We start from the raw sequence: 20,639 nt of genomic DNA, 5'->3' as shown, positions 1-20,639 counted from the left end.
GCTTTACTTCCCAGAGCTGGTTGGGAAAGGAATTCTAGACAAAAATCTGAGGAAGGACAAATCTTGCATTGAATTTGCAGAGAGATTCCTGGAAATGGACTGAAAACACTCCCCTTTTCTTCTCACAGGGGAAAGTGGAAGTAGAAGCTGGGAAAGAAGGTATGAAATTCGAAGCCAGTGCTTTCTCCTACTATGGTGTGATGGCCCTCACAGCCTCTCCAGGTGAGCTCTCCTTTTCAGCCCCTTGGGGCGGGGTTGTGCTTTAAGATAGAATACTCTTCTCCTGTCCCCTTTCTGTACCTGCCGGCTAGCCCTATTTATCAACTTCTTGAGCTTTTTGTTGAAACATATCGCATATACCAGATGCCCCCCTGCCCCGCCCAATCATAAGTCTCTGCCCCCATGAATTTTCACACAGCCAACACTCCGTGTAGAGCAGCACCCAGTTCAAGAAACAAACATCACCAACCCCACAAACCACCCTCCCCACCACCACACTGTATTAGGAACTGTTCCCCACACCACTGCCTTGACTTCTAAGCTAGTAGACTGGTTTTGCCTGTTTTTGAACTTGGTGTAAATGAACTTCTACAGGACGTATTACATCAAGCCTGGCTTCTTTCACCCAGTGTTGTCCTTGTCACATTCATCATTATTGCTGTGTGTGCTTTATACCTTATTTCTTCTCATTGCTGTGCAGTGTCACATCATGTGAAGTGTATTTTTTCATTGCTGATGGACATGGGGGTAGTTTCCTGTTTGGAGCTACCATGAATTGGGTGGCCGTGCACATTCGTGCATGTGTTCTGGTGAGTGTGTGTGCGTTTCTTTTGGGCATATGTGTAGGAGTGGAATTGTGGGCTCCCACATGGCACCTGCAGCTTTAGTAGCTCCTGCCCTGCAGTTTGCCACAGTATGTAGCAGTCCACACTGCTAGCCTGCGTCTGCTGACAGGGGTTCCAGTTGCTCTACTTGCACTGCTAAATGTTATTGAACTTTTAAAATGTTAACTGTTCTGGAGATTTTAAAGTTTGCATTTTCCTGCGGATGAATGAGGCTGTAAATGTGTATTTATTGACTAGAGCTGGCTCTTGTCTAGACAGCTGGTCAGTTGAGTCAGCCGGCTAATGATGGGTATGCCACAGGGTGTCAACTAAGTGTTCTGAGCACAAGATGCCAGCAACTGGTATCTGCCCTAGTAGGAATAGGGAGCACAAATACCTCTGGCTTGGGGCATTGCTTGCTTTGCGGTGTGCATGTGCTTGCTGCCTTACCCTGGCTGGACCAGTGTGGACAGGTAAACAGAGGTGCTGGAGTGCCACCTTGTGGCCACAGTGCCAAATGACATGCTATGCTAGGAAACTTACAAACCCCAAACTTAAAAAAAAAAAACAAAACCCAAACTTAGAAATAACCCATCCTAAAACAACCTAGGCCACTTCTGGAAACCAGTCTCCAAAGGGGAGGGGATACCTCCAGACAGATCTCTTTTTGTGACCTCAGTATCCACCAGGCCACACAGTGTCCCAGGCATCCAGGAATATTACATTACAGTTAAAAAGCCAAGGAAGTGTTCAGGATTCTCTCATGTCCCTCAGCCTCCCCTGCCCCAGACGCATCTTCTCACTATCCCACCCTAGGGTGCTTGGCCACATCGGCCAGCCTCCCCACTGTCAACTGCTGACTAACACCAGTGTGAACATGGGCCTATCTAACCCCACTTAATCATGTCTGCTGTAAACTTGAAGGTGATCTTCTGTTCTCACTGCTAGTGAGGAGCCAGGGAGGTTCCTAACTAGTCTGGGAGGACCACTGTATATGGTTGGCTGCCTCTGAGAAAGGTCCTTAGCTTCCTCCTTATTAACAGGATACCATAAGGCTACCTGGTGTGATTGTTAGAAGAATACAATGTGAGTGCTTTTTAAGTTTGAAAGCACAGAGGAAATGTCGGTGTCAGAGTTGGGTGTTGAGCTTGTAACTGTTGTTTGGCAACCAACTTCAAATTAGCCCTGGGTTAGCAGAGTCAGATTTAGAATGTGGCTTTGAAAAGAAAGAAGTGTAAGGGTACCATCTTATTAATCACTGTTTCTTGAAACCTAAACATTGGCCCAATTTATACTGAACAGTGGATTCACATACTGGCAAATGCCATTCAGAAATGTTGAGAGGCAGGTCTCTCATACAGCAAGCCTGTGGGGCTGCAGCAGACTGGCCTCGTTGGGAAATGCCAGGAAGGAAGGGGATCTCGTTAATAGCATCTTAATACAAAAGCCCAGTATATGACTTCACAAATAAGATTTGGGATTTTGTATATTCACTGAGAGATACAATTAGTGCTATAATCTCAAGATAATATTTCTATTTATTGATGTTGATTGCCTAGAAAAATCTTACAGTAATCAGTTTCAAGGCCCGCCCAGTTGTATGTCAATTATACTGCAATTTAAAAACAGAAACAAAAAACCCTGCCCAGGAAATAGGACTCCTGCCAGGTAGGGCAGTGCTGATTGGACTTTTCAATCAAATGGACCTGTGGCTCTCTGAGGAAGCAGTGATGAGGATGACTTTGGTCTGCCAATTCCCAGCAGACCTGTGTATAACACTCTTGATTTACTTTCCTCTGATACTTTGAACGTTCAGAGTATTCCAAAACAATTCAAAATATCAGGTCAAAATTATCATGACACAAAAGATGTCAGTGAATCGAATAACTTACTGCTTGCCATAGGTAGGGATGCTGTAGGCTTTGCTGGCGCAGGCGGCTTGGGTCATGCTCTTGGGGCAGGTGATTAATGGAGCTCCCCCGCCTTTCGTGGGGCTCATTGTGATTTAAATCCTTAAGAAGAGCACATTTTGAGCTATAAACCCCGATAGGGCATTAATGGCTTAAGAGATTTCTAGGTTAGTAGAGAAGCATTTGAATAGGATTTCTTCTGATTCCAGGCTCCCTGTATTCCACTTCCTGGAAAGCAGCGTGTATGCCTTTTTAATTTCCCTAATATTGTATAGGCTTTGTATTTCTGGAAGTGAACGCTCATGTTAGTAGAACAGGTGTCTGCTCCTGTGCCCTGAGTGCAGAGATCTCCTTTCTTGCCTAGTGATATGGTCTCACCCTGTTTTTCTCCATTTTCCAGTTCCTTTGTCCCTGTCTCGTACCTTTGTTGTCAGCAGAACAGAGTTGTTAGCAGCAGGTTCTCCAGGTAACTCTGCATGTTTCCTTTTCATACTTCTTCCGGTTGCCTCCCTTGACCCCCCACAAAAGCCTGGCTGGCCAGATCTGTTCCCTTGATTTGGTCAAGGCTGTTTGCAGTTTCTCTTTGAGTTCTCAAACTCCACGTTTGCTGACTCAGGAGTGAGCTGTCCCGGGAAATACAAGCCCACAGCAGCTGTGGGAAGGATTCAGGACACTGACAGGGGACCCGTGGCGTGAGCAATGCTGACCCTCACAGAGTGAGGGTGATTCTGACCTGGAGCATCATTGCTCCCTGCCTGCCCCCCCGCACCCCCCACTCCCGCCCACATTGCTGACCTTGGGTTTTCAGGGCAGCCCAAGGGGGCTGCTTTTGGTTCTTTGGGGCCCCAAGCACCTTAAAACCTGAGGATGCTTCTATGGGACATATGCACCCCAAAGCCTCAAGGACTGTGAAGTTTTCTCGGTGAACAGAAGCCCTGTCTGCAGAGACCTGGGCATTCTTGGTTCTGTTCATTTTTTCCAGCCTCCACGTGAATGGGGCCCATGCATCTCCGCCCTCTGACAGGCAGGTGGCCCTCTCTTTGTTTTTGAATTAGTGCCGTGCACATTCCTCACCAGCTGCTGGTCGCTGCCCTGCAGGAGAGTTTGGTCATGCCTGGCTAATACATCCAGCAGCAAAAAAGAAAGGCAAAAGTTTAATCTTTCTTTAATTAAAATTGCTGAGCTTTTGGTAATACAATTTTTCTGTATTTATTTTGTTCCACACAGCTTATATCTTAAAATCTGATGAAATTGGCATTTTCATAATCCAGTTTCAGCAAAAACTCTCAAACGCTGATATTTAGTAAAAGAAACAATACATGTCCTAAAAAGAAGCTAACGTTCCCTCAAGTTTTTGCTCTGAAAAAGCTTGAGGTGTTTGGGGATAAGGTATTATTTGTAGGACTGTTTTGATTCAAACCAGCTGGCAGGAGATACATGTGCACACACATACACACATACATATGCACAGAAATATGTATTTGTGGATATGTATGTATGTTTGTGTTTTTTCTCCCCATTTTGTTTGCTGGCATCTGCTACCTGTTCAAAATGTCACAGATGCTGAGGTAAAGTGACTTTTGGATGAAACTCATGAAATGTTATTTGTATTTCACTTTTCCCTGCAAAACTTAAGAGATTTCTTAGCTGTGTCTACTCTATCTGATCCTGTAATTTAAAAAAAAAAAAAATTTCATTTTGTGGACCCAGGCCTTCAGGATCCTAGCATTACAATAATATGATACCAAATAAGTGGAGGTTGAGCTAAACCAGTGATTTCCAGCCTATTCCAAAAGATGCTTTGTGGTTCCAAGGGAGGAGGCTGGTAATGTTTCTGTATAGGATCCTCTGGCTTACTCATAAAAAGAAAGAATTCCTAGGCGAAATGACTAAAAAGCAGAAAAAACAATGCTGAGAAGGCATAAGAGGAGTTAAAAATGGAAAGATTTTATCATAATTATAAAAATTTGGCACATAAATTTGGCAACAGAATATGACCTGAGCTGGGGGCTGGCCACTTAAAGTCTTTATTCCCCTGGGTCTGAATACTCCTCTTTCTCACTGCGTGTTGATGAACAACTGGTTGCACTGGGTCCCTGTCACACTGCGACAGAAGGGGTCCCGGGAAACAGGGTCTGCTTCAGACTGGGACTGGGACGCCAGGCAGTGGGTTCCTGATGAAAGCGAGGGCTCATCTCACAAGAACCGAGGGCAGTGGGTTGAGAGAAAGCTGACTAGGAGTCTAGATACCCTGGGGAAAGCCGAGAGATTGCCCTGGAATCCTCCCCAGGAGGAAAGAACAGAAGACTCAGAAGGAAGGCCTCTGACCTCTAACTGCTGATGCACCCAGTTTGATCAGTAAGCACAGTGCCCTCTGCATGTCTCGGTTTCTTATCCTTAATTTTTTTTAAGATTTTATTTATTCATGAGAGATACAGAGAGGGAAGCAGAGACAGGGAGAGCGAGAAGCAGGCTCCCTACAGGGAGCCTGTTGCGGGACTCAATCTTGGGACCCTGGGATCACGACCTGACCCAAAGGCAGATGCTCAACCACTGAGTCACCCAGGTGCCCCTTCTTAACCTTTAAATCATCACACCCAAGAGTAAATACTGTCTATAGAAATGCTGGTGCGATCTGGGGCTCAAGCCCAGGGCTACAGTGGAATCCCTTGTTTCAAAAATCAGGTTTGAGGGTTCGATCTGTCAGCCCAGGTGAAGCTTTCCCAAGTACAGGAAGGCTCAGTCCTGGGGGTAGCACAGAGTGGAGAGGCCTGGGATGAGGGCAACAGGAAACAGAGTACTGGTAACAAGGCTTATTGATGGGATATTTATTAAGTGTCAGATGCTGTGCTAAGCACTCTATACATTATCTCCTTTGGAATCCTCATGACTTTATGAGGTGGGAACCATTATCCATCTTTTAATCTGAGGCTTCACGACATCGGGTCATCTGATCAAAGTTCCTTTCTGCTAAGTAGAAAACATGATAAATTATTCATTTGCCCTGTTGTGTTCAAAGATAAGGGAAAGCAACCAGAGGAACGGCTACTCTGAGTTTAATTTGAACAATAGAAAATGGGTTTTGATAAAATTGTAGGGGAAGTGTGCTGTGACAGTTTTAGGAGAAAGTAAACTCGCCCGCTAAAGGTTCAGTGAAGACTCACCGTGTTTTGTCCTGGTCCTATTTTGAGGAGGGACATTTATTGAGTGGAAGGAATATTCGTCAGATGGTGGTCAGGAAGGGGGTGAGGGGTGGCAAAACATGTGGCATGAAGGACATCAGAGCGTTTAGCCTGGAGAAGAGGCTTAAGGCAAACGCAACCATCTTCAGACACTTCAGGGCTGTTTGAAGTAGCAGAGGAACAGCGGCCCTCGTGGGGCTCCGCCAGCCTGGGCCGGGGGACTTTGCTGGGCTGCTGGGCGTGATGACAGATGCGGAAGAGCAGGACCAGCGCAGGGCAGCTCCTCTGGGGGGGGGGGGGTATACTAGTGAGGGGTCCCCTCCAGTCCTGCGGCATGACGCAGGTCAGGACCTGTCCTCTGTGAACACCCACTTAATATTTGTGGAGTAGATTTGATTGGAAAAGCAAAAATGGAGGAAGCTCCGACGAGGGTGGGGGGTGGGTTATGTCCAACAAAACGTATGTTAGAAGCTCCGGTCAACTTGCCTTTTGAGAGCAGCAACACTAGACTCGCTGAATTCCTTTTCACTTTATTTTAATAAACGAGTCCGGTCCGTCTCCTCGCAGACCCCCTCTTACAGCACCTATGCTCCCTCAGGCCTTTGAAGAGTTTGGTGTCGTCTAGTGTTCCCGAAACACCGAGACACCCTTGGGCTGCCCAAAGGGGGATTTTACTGGGGTCAGAGACAAAGATCATAGGTTCGGCTGTGGAGGGGGGTGGTATGAGCACACAGAACTATTTTGATTCCTTTAAAACACGTATTGATTTACCAACATTCTTGAGTACTTTGCTTGTGGCAAAGTAACGGAGGGCTGCCCTCCTGTGCCCTGTGTGGTCTATCCAGCAGCTTCTGTGATTCAGGCCTAGTCGGCCTGAGGCCTGTGCGTCTCGCAGCCCCAGGGGATGCTCCTGACGCAGGTGTGCAGCCTGGGGGCCTCGCTGTCAGAGACTCACTCGGGAGGGATTGTGTGTGCATGAGGGAGAGAGAGAGAGAGAGAGAGAGAGAGAGAGAGAGAGAGAGGATGTGGGCCTGCAGGAACGGCCGAGCAGCAGAACTGAACAAACCCTCCGGACAGCAGGCCGCCGTCGAGGTGGTGAGCTGTACGGCCCTCGCGTCTGGGTTAAGCTGATTGAACTGGTCTATTAATTACTACTTTCTATTATTTGGAAAATAAAGAGCTGACTGTGTTGGTTCTGTCTACCTCACTTAAAAGGTTATGGGTGGTTTGTTTGTTTGTTTGTTTTCCTCCGTGTCTAGGTGAAAACAAGTCGCCTCCTCGCCCGTGTGGCTTGAATCACTCAGACTCTCTGAGCCGAAGTGACCGGATCGACGCAGTCACGCCGACACTGGGGAGCAGCAACAATCAGCTCACCTCCTCGTTCCTTCAAGTCTACATCCCTGACTACTCAGTGCGGGCCCTCTCTGACCTTCAGTTCGTTAAGGTGAGAGGGGAGCGCGTGCTTTGGCGGGGCCTGGCCGCCGGAGGGGACCTGCTGCAGCCGGTGGTTTGGCTCCCCGGCCCATTTGGGCTGCCCTGCCTCCAGCTCCTGTGCCCAACCGAGACTTAGGCTCCGGAAAACACTTCTCTCCCTGGCTCTGTCAAAAGAGCTGCCAAGTCAGATGTGGCTTTTTCAGGGAGTGAGAGCCAGAGGCAGAAAAAGGAGGAACCTCTCTCAGCAAGTCCTCGTGAGCTCGTGAGTCCAGTGAGTCCGGGTGGCCACAGAAGGGCTGAGGTCGGAGTCTCCGAAGACTTGCTGAGATGGGGTGGGAAGAACCCTCTGTTTCTCTTCTGCCCCAGACGGGGTTCTTTTCTCAGTCTGAAATAAAGGTGTCTTCTGAAGAACGAGCCAACTTCCACTGGTGGAAGCCTGTCTCCATTTTCCAGTCTCTGAAATTTTGAGACGAAAATTTGGAAATGGCTTAGATCAGTAAACACTGACTTGTCCGCCAGAGCTCACTTGAACTTGCAAGGTGACTCAGTTTATACATGAGGATGATATTTTCCTAGAAAAACTTTGAGGGGCCTTTCTGGGGGAGCTGGGGTGGGGGATTTTAACATGTAATGCAAAGTTGAGACAGGAACACGTAAAAATAAGCATTGTCTTCGTTTGTTTTCTGTGCCATCTTCTGGCCCCAGATCTCAAGACAGCAATACCAAAATGCCTTGATGGCATCCCGGATGGACAAAACCCCTCAGTCTTCAGACAGTGAAAACACTAAAATTGAATTGACTCTTACGGAGCTGCACGACGGTTTGCCAGACGAGACCGCCAACCTGCTCAATGAACAGAACTGTGTGACACACAACAAGGCCAACCACAGCCTGCACAGTGAAGGGGCCATCTAGAGCGCCCACCGCTGCCCCTCGCCCCCCAACTCCGGAGGCCCCAGGCCCGCCGACCATGAACCCCATTAGCGTGAGCTTGTGTGCCATGCTGCGTCCTGCAACATCCTGAGACCAAAGACTTTGTCCCCTTCCCGGAAGCCGCCGCGGAGGATGGCCAGGGCGGGCACAGAAGCTAGAGGTGTGACACCAACAGCCAGGACATGGCATTCGAGATTTTGGAGATGAACTTCTTCCACCCAAATAGAATCATGTTTATTTTTTCAGTTGTACCTTCTATCTTTATTCACTCTCCTCCTCCCTCAATTTGCATGAAGTTGAAAATTGTTGCGGTTTATTTTATTTTTTTCCCAAGAGATGATGTTTTTAAACAGTGTCTTTTGCAGAGTTGTACGTTGTTGTGTCTGAAACTCTGCCGTGACTCCGTGAGGTGACCTGAGCCCAACGGACTGGCTGCGCCCCCTCCTCCTCCTCCTCCTCCCCCCCACCCCCCACGGCCGTGTCGCTGTGGAACTTGAAGGATGAATGAAGAAAACTGTCCCGCGGGGGGCGGGGCCTGCACGGCGCCCTCCCCCGGGGCCCCCCTCCGCCGCCTCCGTGAGCTCAGTGTTGTTTTAAGTTAACGTTTAACCGCGTCCTTTCCCTCAGAGAGGTCTAACATTTGCTTGGAATGTGATTTCTGCTCCTCTAAGGAATTTTTATCACCAAAATGAATGTTCATGAATTTTAAGGCCACGGTTTATCATTGGCGAGAGGCAAGCGGGCTGCATCCCGACCGACCTTGCTGCAGCCTGGATCCGCGGCCCCGCGCCCGCAGCCAGGGCGCCCCAGGGCGCAGGCGGAGGTCCTCGGGCCTCGAGGGGTGGGGCCGGGGGGCTCCGTGGGGCGGGGCCGGGGGGCTCCGTGGGGCTGCGCCTCCTCGCCCCTGCCCCTGGGCTCCTGGCCCGGACCGCCGTGCCCCGCCTCCCGCGCGCCCCTCCCGTGCGCCAGGGCCGCTGTGGCCCCAAACAGGGATTCAGAAGCCAAATGTGTGTTGTGGCCATTTCATGTGTGTCTCCGCCTTATTTTAATACCAAATTCATCCCGCGTAGTGAAATTAGTGTCAGGAGATGTTTCTGGAGTGACTGGGTTCCTAACTATCTTATCTGTTCCAAGTGTCAGCCCAAGGGGCCTGTGCGTTTTGTGGGCCACGCCGCCCCCCGAGGTGGGCTCCTCCGACGCAGTGACCGCAGGGCCGCCCGCGCGCTTCTAGGTCCTAGCCCAGAAGCCAGGGCTCTCCCCTGGGTCCCGCTGACTGAAGGGAAGGCCTGGGCCCGGCAGCGGGTTCCTCCTCCCTCTTCAAGGTAGGAGTGTGTCCCCCCAGGTAGGGCTCGGGGAGGATGCGAGCTGGGTTGGGAGCCCCCAGCAGCGCCCAGGCTCGCCTCCCGACGAGCAGTGTGGTGGCTCCTGTGTCACAGGCACGTTGACCACAGTATTTCCTCCGGGATGTCCGCCCGGAGGGTCTTCCTCATAGGGTGCCATCCCCCTTGGTGAGGGTCACGGGGTGCCCCCTAAGGGGGCTGAGTGGCCCACTACTGGCACCCAACCTGCCGCCATGGGATGGAGCCCCCACTCTGTAGCTTCAGGTTAGTGGGACCCTGCACCCCGAGTATCCCCTTTTATAAACAGATCCATCCAAGAGCAGGTCTGTTTCTAAGACGCATCTAGCCAAGCACAACCCCAGTGTGGTGTGGGAACTGGGACTATCCCTGTAAGGAAGTGAACCGTGGGTCTTGCAAGGGGAGCGGCCCCCCTCCAAGCACAACCCGCTGGGTTGGTGGAGCCTGGCCCTGCCACGCCGGGGTTCCTCTGACTTTCGGGAACTCTGCCCCCTTGGCCCAGTCCCTGCTGATCTGCCTTTCCACATGCGGCCTGTCTCAGGGTGCCTTGCTACTGGAAGGAGCTGCTGGAAGCAGGGTTAATGTGTTGGGTCTTTTTCAGAGCCCCCACGGTTCCTCTGTGAATCCTAAAGCTCTGTGAGAGGCCGGGGATTCCAGCTGCTGGCTCCTTGACTTCAGAGAGAAACCAAGAACTTGTCATCACTATCATCCCTACTCAGTGTGGTGGCTTTTTGAAAAGTCTGCTGTAAAGTGCTGGCAGGGGTGGCTTTACAGCAGAGGCTCCTACGCCCAGAGGATGAAACTTTAGTCTCTCAAGTTGGTATTTCTTTTCTGTACACCACTCTCTACCTTTGATTATTCATATTTTGTAACAACAGAGAATTGAAAATCGTTCCTGGCTATAGTTAAATATCTGCTTTGGAGAAAGCTCAAGACCCTTCAGATCACACTGTCTTGAGTGATCAGATTCTTGCCCCGGGCCCTGCTTTCCCTCTGGAAACTAACTTCAGGCTATTGAAGGAGAAGCGCCGGCTCATTGCGTCACTGGGCAGCAGGATGATTGTGGCTTAGACGTTCTGTGCACTCATGTCTATAAAGGGGAGAGTCCGGCAGAGAAGGGCACTGAGTATTTGAGATCTCCGAGTGCAGTGGCCAGGTCTCAGAATGCAGCGCCAGTAGATCAGCCTTGCCTAGGGCTGCCGGCTTTAAGTGTGCAGGGGAGCGGGCTCTGCAGCAGACACGGGTGCTGGTGTCTCGAATGCTGCTGGAGCCCTCGCTATCGGGCCCAGCACCCGTCTGCCGTGGCTTCTGCGGCCGAGGCTTCGAGCCCTGGCTCAGTGGGACCAGACAGGGCCTCCTCCCGGTTCTAGCCACTGTAGCATCCCAAAGGTTCCACCTGCACCTGGATCCCTAGTATCTGGATGTTCCCAGGACAGTCTGCTTTGTCATTATAAATGAGAGGGTTTTGTTCCCCCTACTACCCTACAGGTTCTTTCCCTTTGTTGGTCTCTGTTCATATTTATCAGGCAAGTTCAAAATCCTGTATTTAAAGTTTTAGGAAAACAACATTAAGATCTGTATGTACATGGATATGGGGTGCCAGTCAACTAGTTTAAGCCATGGTTCTCACGTAATTTCATACCACTTGACCCCATTCTTCTCTCCTTCCTCACCTTCACTTCCCTCCTTGCCCACGCTGACAAGATTGGCTTCCCCACGTGGGAGGAAGTAGGATACCTTGCCATTTTCTAATGTAACTTTAAGGAACTTCTGTGCAGAGGTTGAACGCAGAACTTCACATCAATATGGAACATTAACTGTGAATATGTTTCCCTGTGCTATCCCCAGTACCATCTCACTAAAGGATCAGCTTTCCAAGTCTAGGAAAGTAGTGGTAGGTACAAGTAGAACTGCATTTTCCCTAGGAGTGGAGGTAATAGGAATTGGGCTGGGCAGGGACCACAAGCTTCCGCCCCCCACTTCTCTCAGGTTGAGAAGCAGACCTCAGGAGGCCCTTGGCTGATTGATTCTCTGTCCTGGCTGGTCAAAAATAAGAACAAACCCCAACCCTATCATCTTCTGAAAACCAGCCAGGGATCTATGGCCCTCTTCACTCATCCTGGGCCAAGATCCCAAGGTTCCTCCAGGGCTGGCCAGGGGTGATCCCCAACGAAAGACTCCTCTGAGCCAGTACAGGAAGGGTCCTCAACTTGGAAACAGCTGCCAGGGGAGGGTTGACGTGGCACATGTCACGCCCCAAGTTCTCTGGTGGCATGAACAGCAGGAATGATTGCCCTGCCAGTTTTGACCCCAGAGACGGGTTTTTTCTTGCAGGGGGTTGACGGAGCTGGCCATTCAGGATGTGGGGGCTTCTGGGGCGCCGGTTTCTGGGCTGGGCTTGGTTCCACTGTAGGCTCTGCGCTCGTGGTGCTTCCATCCAGCAAGGAAGGACGTCTGTGTCAGTTGTAGATGAATGCAAAGTTAGGAGGGAGTTAGAGAACTGAGTACGAAAGTGGTTTGGAGTGATTCAGAAATTTTCCGATGTAAATTTATCAATGAGCAACCTACTCAGTGGATTTTTATATCTCAGGGCCATTTACAGATCTTTATCTTTTCATATTTCTTTTGTATTCAAGTGGGCTGATAAGAGAGATGAGTTCAGGGAACTCTGAGATGAGGTTCATTTGCCTCCATTTGAGGGCGAGCTTGCCGATGTCACCGTCCCTCCAGGCTGTGGCAGTGGGCCTTCTTCCTCTACCACTCGCAGGCATTCTTCCTGCAGTGAGTGCTTACCTGCTGGTTTTCCTTCTGCCCTGTCTGAAGATTCCCAGAGTCCCTGGTCAGCCCGAAGGACAGAAGGAGGCAATGGCAGTTCATAGCAATTGCAGAGCTTGGAGCAGCTTTCCTCCTGCCTTGGGCTGGGGACTTTCTCGGCTTCTTAGACCTTTGTGGTTGGCTCTACACAAGTAATCTTTCTGTGTATGCTAGAGCCACTGACATTTCACTAGACTCATTGTAAATATCTTCCGATGGGAAATACCAGGCTGTACTTGAAGCAACATTTAGAAACAAAGGTTCTAGTAGCAAGAGCTTAAAGTTCTAGGAATTTGTATAGCAAGGTTTTTATGTACACAGCTCCAACACATACTATACGAAAGACTTGAGTTAATACACATCTTTGAGTTCGAATACCCACTTATGTTGAGTTTAAACATAAACTGGAAGAACGGCTTGCCTTGCCTGGCAGGGTATCTTCTGGTATTTGCCCACATCTGACCCAACACGGATTCACTTGGAAAGTGATTCTTTTGGGGCCAGATTCTTCTTAGGCTCACCCTGGGAAGAATTCTTACAGACCTGGTGGGGCTTGGGTGTGCCTTCCCTTTTTGTTGGAGGCCCAGGCCCCTTGGTATGCTTAGCTGGTCTCAGGCTCCTGGAGTAGGAAGGAGTAAGGCATCAGGACTTTCATTCCCCTGAGAGCCCCAGCTTAGCTTCTGATTCATTCTTCCCCATGTCTGAAGTCTACTGTGAAGGCGGAGTGTATCAGTCCATTGACTTCTCTTATTTCTGGAGTCTTAAATCTACAAATGTATATGCTTTATTTTATATTATTATTTATTATGTACATATGCCTCTACTGTTAGTACATTGTGACTAAGACGAGATATTTTCTAGAGCCCCTCATCCATGGAGCCTAGGGTTCTGTTGTCCCTTAAAGTGGGTGAGAAGGCAGTGGTTTTTTTTTTTTTTTTTTCTGTTTTTGCCATAAAGAGGTTGCTGCTCTTAGGTTGACCCTAGCATCCCTGGCCCCTTTTACTGGGCTTACCACTATTCCTGATGGACTAGTGTTTGGGATGAGGATGGAGGCCTGTCTCCGTCATGGCAGGGCTCTCAAGTACATCTGCGACATGCTTGAGAGGTGGTTTCCTGGTGACTGGGTCTATTCTGTATAACGGTACAGCATGGATGTGAGACCAGAGCCTTCTTCCTCACTCCCACCTTCTCAAGCCAGGTTGGGAAACTGGCCCCACAACAGTGATGGCCTCTAAATTCCTACCTTGGATTGCAGAATCCATCTCTCGGGACCATGGAAGCTGCCTGCCCATCTGGGCTTCTTATATGCCTTTTCATGGTTTTGAGGCCCAACGCCAGCATTGCCTTGGCCCTCAAGTTTAAGACCCTGCTTTGTGTCTGATTTTCATCCTCCTCAGCCTTTACTGTGTCATAGTGTACATTTCATGCTTTTCAGCAGTGAAGCTCTCCGAACACAGTATTCAGAGCTGTGTACATAAGCCTAAAGAAGCACAAATGACATGTATAGGTTTCATGAGCTGATTGTCATAATGAATGCATTTTATAATTCAAATGATGTTGTAGATTTACAATCTCTCCTATTTATTTTGTACCAATTTATTTGTAAATTTTGTGATTGTTTTAAAAGGTTTTGTTCATTTCTATTATTCTATTTAGATAAATGATGATTTTCTGTTCACCCTTCCAGCGGATGTGTGTTCCCTCTTTCCCCTTCCATCTATGCAACACCAACCTCAGTCCCCTGCCCAGTGGCCTGGCTGTACTGGTGAGAAAGCTGGGATTGGTTGTCTGTCGGCATGGCAACACAGCAGGGCATTTCCTTTGGACACACACCACAAAGTCTTATGTACAAGAGAGGGTTGCTAGAACTGTGCCTCCACCTTTACCATAGAATCTGGTGCCACCAGTTCTGAGGAGGTGGGGGGGGGGGCTTCTCCTTTGCAAGGATTATAGTCCATCAGTTCATTTTAGTTAAGGACCCTGAGGAAATCCACTCAAATTGTTCCAACATTGGCCGCTCAGTCACTAACAGCACACAGTTCAGCTGGGCAAATGTCCAAGCTGTTTTTTCCTAGGCAAGACCAGAGGCCTCCTTCCAGCCTCTCGGCTGGCTCTTGAGAATGGCTCTGTAGGTCCTCTACTCCGCAAAGCCTAGGGGAACGGTGGTAGCCGGCACAGATGTTCACTCTCAAGTTACAAACATCGGGCCCGACCGTGGGGAGTCGTGTTCAGATGCTCTTCAGGATGCAGTGGGCATCCACCTTCCCTGATAATCCAGTGTTGGGGCCCTATCCTCTTCCATCACTACTGCCTTTCAAGTCTTTAGGTTCCTTCTTACCTGCATCACTCAGGTGCTTCCAGACCCTGCATTATCTTCTGGCCAAGGTTCCCAGCCCCTTTTGTGACTTATCCCTTGATGACGTCTTTCTGGAATCTTTTGGCCTCCACTCTGTCTCTATTTTACACTCCAGAGAGGATCAAGCTCTGACTGGTCCCTATTTTCTGCACCGTGTGGTTTAACCCTGATGTCTGCAATCTGCTTTACTTACACTTGCCCAGTAGATGGGGACGGTTCATGAAGAACTATTGGCTTTGAGACACACCTGACTTCATCACCATGCCCCCCAGTCATTAACCTCAATTTCTTTAAAGTATTAACGGGGTAGTTCTATGTTCCAGTGAAGTGTTACCTTTTGGGGAGCCTGCTTACTTTCCTTAGATGCAGAGAAGCAAGCATGGAGGGCCAGGGAAGGATTTCTCTAACACATGGGAGTCCCAGTTGGCTGTTTTGCTTTTTCTTGCTTTACTCACTTTGTCTAGAGGAGTCCTGAGTTCAAATTAGTAAATTCCCCAAGGAAAGGAGAGGTGATTTTTCCTGCTGTTAAGATGAGATTTTCCTGAGTTTTCCCTCTGTATCCATGGGGTGCCCATGTGGACACACTGGACACAAGTTTATTACTAAACTTTACCATGAAAAAAGCTCTAGGGTTCCTATTTCATATAACAAATTATGCTCCCCAGCACTTCTTATCAACTCAGCACTTCTAAGGACACAGACTATGACTCACCAGAGAGCCTTGTAGAGAAAATGACTACTACATACTGAATGAGCGACCTTTTTATAATCTGGAGTGGATTTCTGAATTTTTATACTTTTTGAAAGTAAATTCAACAGTGACACTTCTTTAGTAGAGCGCCAAAAGTTGGATTAGATGGCTAATAAACTCGTTTTGTAAAACTTTCGTTTTTCCTCCAAGATCCTCACATCTGTGCTCATACTGTCCCATTCCAAAACAAAGGAATGGTTTATGAGGCCCTTTTGCTGTGACATTCTGGTGGCAGGCCATCTCCCCTGGTGGAGGGCTCTAAGCCCTAAGGACGCAAGGGAGAAGTTGCAGTTCTTTGTCAAAGTGCTCTTCCTGCTGGGGAATTCATGATTGTGAAGTGCTCCGACAGTAGGCTAATACAGGATGGGAATTTTTAGATTGAGCGAATTTCCTTACTAGGCTTCTGCTACATCATTGACTTAAGGACAGTGGGTCCAAGAATAAAGTTACTTGCTTCACTCCTATACCCATAAGTCACACATTACTTCTGGTGAGAACCCTCTCTCAAAAAAAAGACTGGACATTTAATAAACCTTTTTTTTTTTTTTTTTTTTTTTTTTTTTAAGTGTTGGAAAGGTTTGCTGGGCAAATACTTCAGAGCATCTCAGGAACTTGTGAGACTCACGACTGTTGCTGTTTTTCATGGGAAGAACATGCACTTAGCCGGTTGGGCTCCAGTGCATGTGGTGAGGTTGATCTTGGCCCAGACTCTACAGGGTTTGTCTGTAGCCCTGGCCAGACATGGCTTTGGGAAGAGCTCAATGGAGAGCAGGCTGTTTGGGGGCCTACTTGTACCTAATATGATTCATAAAGCAATGTGTAATCTACCTTTTTCCTAGTAATAAGATGAAGCGAAGGGATCTTACTTTGTAGGAAGAAACATAGAGACCAGACCAAAAACTGGTTTAAATTAGAAAATATAAATTACTTAGACTTACAGTAAGAGTCAGCAAGCTTGAGGTAAAATGTGTTCCACTGCGAGTATTTTTTGTGCCAAAGCTCTTCAGAGGAACTTTAAAATACTACATATATTTTATTTTTGAAATTGCATATCCTTGTTAGAACAAGTCAGATTGCTGTGGCTTTGGGATGAAGATACTGTGTCTGACAGGAAAAAATGGTTGAGATTGCCAGGTTACAGAAAAAAAGAAGCCTTATTTATTCTGTAAACGAATGCATTCTTTCTTTAGAAGACTTGCTTTCCCTTTCTACATACTCAGCAGTGAGAACAGTGTGAAATGCTGGTTCATGTTAGTGGAGGTGGAGGATGGAATGATGTGGGTTTTACTGGAAGTCACCTGGCTCTGTTCCTGGCAGCTGTGCATGTCCTCCCTTCTGTTTGATGGTAGTGTGTCATTTTTTTCTTCTATTTTTAAGGCTGCTCAGACAGCTCCATGGGAGAAATTTCATTCCAAGGGCCTCCCAAGGTTGTATATCATTTTAAATTGTCCTACTTGAGAAAAAACTTTAAGAGCCCTATGCTCTAGTCACCAAGACAAAAATGTCATGAGAAAACTAAGTACTGAGATATATATTTCTAAACCAAGTGAGAAACTGGGCCACTGCCTGTATGGCAATAGCTGGACCATAGTTACCATTTTTCCCACCATCAAAGAAAGGTTAAATAGTTTCCATAACACGGAATGTGTACAAGGCTCCCACCCTTAATGCAGGCTTAGATATGCACTTGTTTGTCTCAGGCTATTTGTGGGGAATAAGAGTATTTTTAAATGCTCTGGCAGCCTTGGAAAAATTGCAGGGCTTTAAAGTTGTTGACAAAGTATTTCTTAAATAAATAAATCTGATTTAGAAATATCTAAACATGAACAAAGTACTTTTAAGTCTGACATGTCACTGCAAGTGGCTTTTTAAAGTAGTTGTTTAAAACCAGTAACATGACTAAAGGATTTGTAGCTCCAAGTTATTCTAGTTCTGTTAAGAACCACTTCTAAAAGCATTGTAGAAAGGGTAGCTTGGAAGGGCTTCTTTGCTTATTTTGGGTCTCAGCAGAGCTATCTGTATGGCAGGAGAAAATTTAAGGTCTAAATAGAACACTAAACTTTCTTGGCTTTAATTTTTCAAAATAAACTGACCATCTCTGTAGAGATGAATGTATGAGGCAAGTCCCCTTACGAGGGAACCCAGCCGGGCTGTGGTCTGCTGCACCTCTGACCACCTGCTGGGTGTGCCAGGGTCCCTGGCAATCCTATACACGCCCTAAGATTGGCAGTTCAGTCTAGCACCCCAGAAGGGGTGTCTGGAGCTTTTCAAATACCAAGAGATTCTGAAGAGTTGAGAAATCTGTGTTCTCACAATCTAACAATGCCTCAGGTTTAAAACAAAAACATTAAGTTTAGCTTCCTAACTTTAGTTGGCAACAGAGAAACCCACTTTGATGTTTTAGCAAGCACAACTACATCTGCCCTGAGTGCCAGCCCCTGGACTGCCTAATTCCCTAGCACTTTTCCAACACGAATAATATGCAGAGAAACTACTCTCATCTTAGATGCTTATGGAATCCTAGCTCTTTAAAATAGGTTTTGGTGGTCCGAAGAAAGCTCTGACCAGCAGTGGAGTTCTTCAAATTGTGTGCACTCCTTGATCTTTGGATCCACTGTCAGACATCTGGCTAAAAAGAAACTCTTATAAAGATAAGATCTTATGTGGCTAACACAATATAAAAAGTGTGGTATATTAAAAGCAAAGTGCTCATGATGGTCTTTGCTCAAAACAGAAAGTATGTAAATGTACTATTAGAAGTTAGGCTCTATAGTTTTAATAAGTCACTTTGAAATTATTTGGCTTTGAGCAAATTTAAGATGGTGTCAAACTGCACATCTCCATCTTGAATGAGAATAATAGCTGGGGTGACCACAAACAAACTCTTTAAAATTTAAAATGGGGAGAGTATTTAAATGCTATCTGTAACCTGATTTTTTTTTTTTTTTAAAGATTTGAGATACCATGTGCAAGCAGGGGAGGGGCAGAGAGAAAAAATCTCAAGCAGACTCCCTGCTAAGCGTGGAGCTCGACCTCAGGAGCCAGACCCTGAGATCAAGACCTCAAGCTGCTCAACCGAGTCAGCAACCCAGGCACCCCCATAACCTGATTACTTTTAAAGTAGCATATATTCCTAAGAAATACCAGTTAGAATGTTTCTTGACATAACTTAATGTAAAGCCCATACTGAAAGTGATGAGGTAATATGGTCTTAGCTATGTTACTGAATTATGTTCCCTTCTTATAAAATCATTTTTGAAAGTCTTACTTCATAGTCCTGTGAACTTCCCATGGAAAAGTTGTGAGACTTATTTAAGTACTATAAATTTAACCATTAGTCATGCCAAACTATATCTCCTTTAAGAGAATGTCAAGTTGATTTCACTAGCCAAACTTAAACCCACCTGAAGACCAACAGTTATTACAGGAAGGGGTCAAAGTCAGTATTAGAAATATTATACTTTATTGAATTCTAGAGCAGCTAAATCTACCATCTGTGTTCACCAGTAAGAATGGAAGGAATATAGGAAGGGTAAAGTACAAGTCTACACTATGTTGGAACTGCTGTAGCCACTCTGACTGCACCTGAGGCAGTCTAATACCCTTTAGTACACAGTAATGATCCATTCTTGTTCAAAACAACAAGAAGTGATTTCTCTTGGGATTCTGAAGTGAATTTATTCACACTGATTGTGCCCTCTGCTTTAGGAAGGTTCTGACTTCACCCTTTTCCCATCCTCTAAAGCTTGACTTTGAACTATAGCAATCCACCCTAAAGGACAGAGAAGGCTGGGACTCTGGGAGCATGAGCCACACTAGCCCACACTAAGAAGTTCACTCAGTTATGCTCTAATGAAAGAAGGAGGTTCCTCCTTTTCCTTTTCACAGAGCTTGTTCCTTTGTCCTCTTTCAGCTTAAATTCTTTCTACAGATTCATCCCAGATGAGAAAAAGATTGTTTTTGGATAATAAGCATCTCTGCTATCAAAAAAATATAAGAAGAGATGAAGACTTTTACCTCAAAACAGAATCACTGCAGTGCATTCCAGACCAGCCTTCAGCAAAGCAAACCCTTGTGCAAGGCCACTGCAGCCCCTAGTTTGCCCACAGGCATAGAGGACACTTGAAAGCTCATAAAAGGAACCCTGACCTGAACAGAAGACTACATTTGATAATGGGAACAATATATTTCTCCACTGATATATAATACTGTGTAATGCACGGAAAAATTCAGGATGGACTTTGGAGTAAGAGCACAATTTGTAACATAACATCATTTTTGGATCACCTCTTCCCATCACCCTTGCTCCACTCTGAGACTCTTCACCACCCTGGTGTAGCCAATACATACTGAGGATGAAACAAGACAAGGAAACAGTGTCACAAGCCACGTTGGAGCCATCTGCATGCAGTTCAGCCCAGCTTTACCCTTACTTTCTTTCAATACAGACTCCATTACAATTTGAACCATCTGCAAAGAGTGCAAACAAAACTAAGAAGTATCTCTCTATGATTAAAATATTTTAAAGTCTTCAGAAACTTTCCAGATGTACCTTTGATGGAGCTCCCCACCCACCACTAGAACCCATCCTCTGCTCCTGTGAGTCCTGCCAGACTTGTTTAATGGATGCTCAGTTTTGGTTTTCCTCCTTATTCTTCTTCCTCTTCCTCTTCCTCATCATCATCTTCATCATGGCAGTGTGTAATTTCCTGGGGGGCCAGTGGGAAGAGGTTGGGGGGTTTAATCTCACTAATCGACCGGGTCAACTGGTGCCGCTTATAGTCGGTATCTTTGAAATCAACTGATGTGCGGTTCCGGGTGGCAAGAGGGGACTCCATCTCATTGATATCTACATGTGTGTGTTCCACCGTTGATTCATGAGGCATCTAAAACAAAGTCAGAGATTCAGAAAGCAAGTGGAGTAAAACAGTTTTCCAAATCCTAATCTCTTATCCCGCTTAAGGTGGCTGTGCAGAGACATGTCTACAATGGATCAGAGGCCCAGCCAATTTAGATACTGAAATAATGTCTTTCTAGAACTACCTAAAGCTATCTTTTTCTTTCTCTTCTTCAAAAC

The 20,639-nt window shown here is 46.9% G+C and overlaps 2 protein-coding genes across 13 annotated transcripts in view; one reads left to right on the top strand and one right to left on the bottom strand.

Annotated features, from left to right (window-relative positions):
* The window catches only part of CNNM2 (cyclin and CBS domain divalent metal cation transport mediator 2), a 154,506-nt gene extending 140,373 nt beyond the window's left edge, over nucleotides 1-14,133 (top strand). The window contains exons 5-8 of one of the 2 annotated variants that reach the window (XM_072805483.1): nucleotides 129-222; nucleotides 3,135-3,200; nucleotides 7,176-7,360; nucleotides 8,056-14,133. In XM_072805483.1, coding sequence (XP_072661584.1) covers nucleotides 129-222; nucleotides 3,135-3,200; nucleotides 7,176-7,360; nucleotides 8,056-8,265 — 555 coding nt within the window. In that variant the 3' untranslated portion in view covers nucleotides 8,266-14,133. The remainder of the gene's footprint in view (nucleotides 1-128; nucleotides 223-3,134; nucleotides 3,201-7,175; nucleotides 7,361-8,055) is intronic. The other variant, XM_072805484.1, reaches the window with a different exon arrangement.
* Nucleotides 14,134-19,006: 4,873 nt separating this feature from the next.
* Nucleotides 19,007-20,639, bottom strand: part of NT5C2 (5'-nucleotidase, cytosolic II) — a 146,865-nt gene continuing 145,232 nt past the window's right edge. For all 11 annotated transcript variants that reach the window (XM_072805491.1, XM_072805487.1, XM_072805493.1 and 8 more), the window contains one exon: nucleotides 19,007-20,448. In XM_072805491.1, coding sequence (XP_072661592.1) covers nucleotides 20,212-20,448 — 237 coding nt within the window. In that variant the 3' untranslated portion in view covers nucleotides 19,007-20,211. The remainder of the gene's footprint in view (nucleotides 20,449-20,639) is intronic.

The sequence above is a fragment of the Canis lupus genome, chromosome 29 (assembly GCF_048164855.1).
Source record: "Canis lupus baileyi chromosome 29, mCanLup2.hap1, whole genome shotgun sequence".
In the NCBI taxonomy this organism is placed as follows: domain Eukaryota; kingdom Metazoa; phylum Chordata; class Mammalia; order Carnivora; family Canidae; genus Canis; species Canis lupus.
This window is presented reverse-complemented; position numbering and strand designations above follow the sequence as displayed.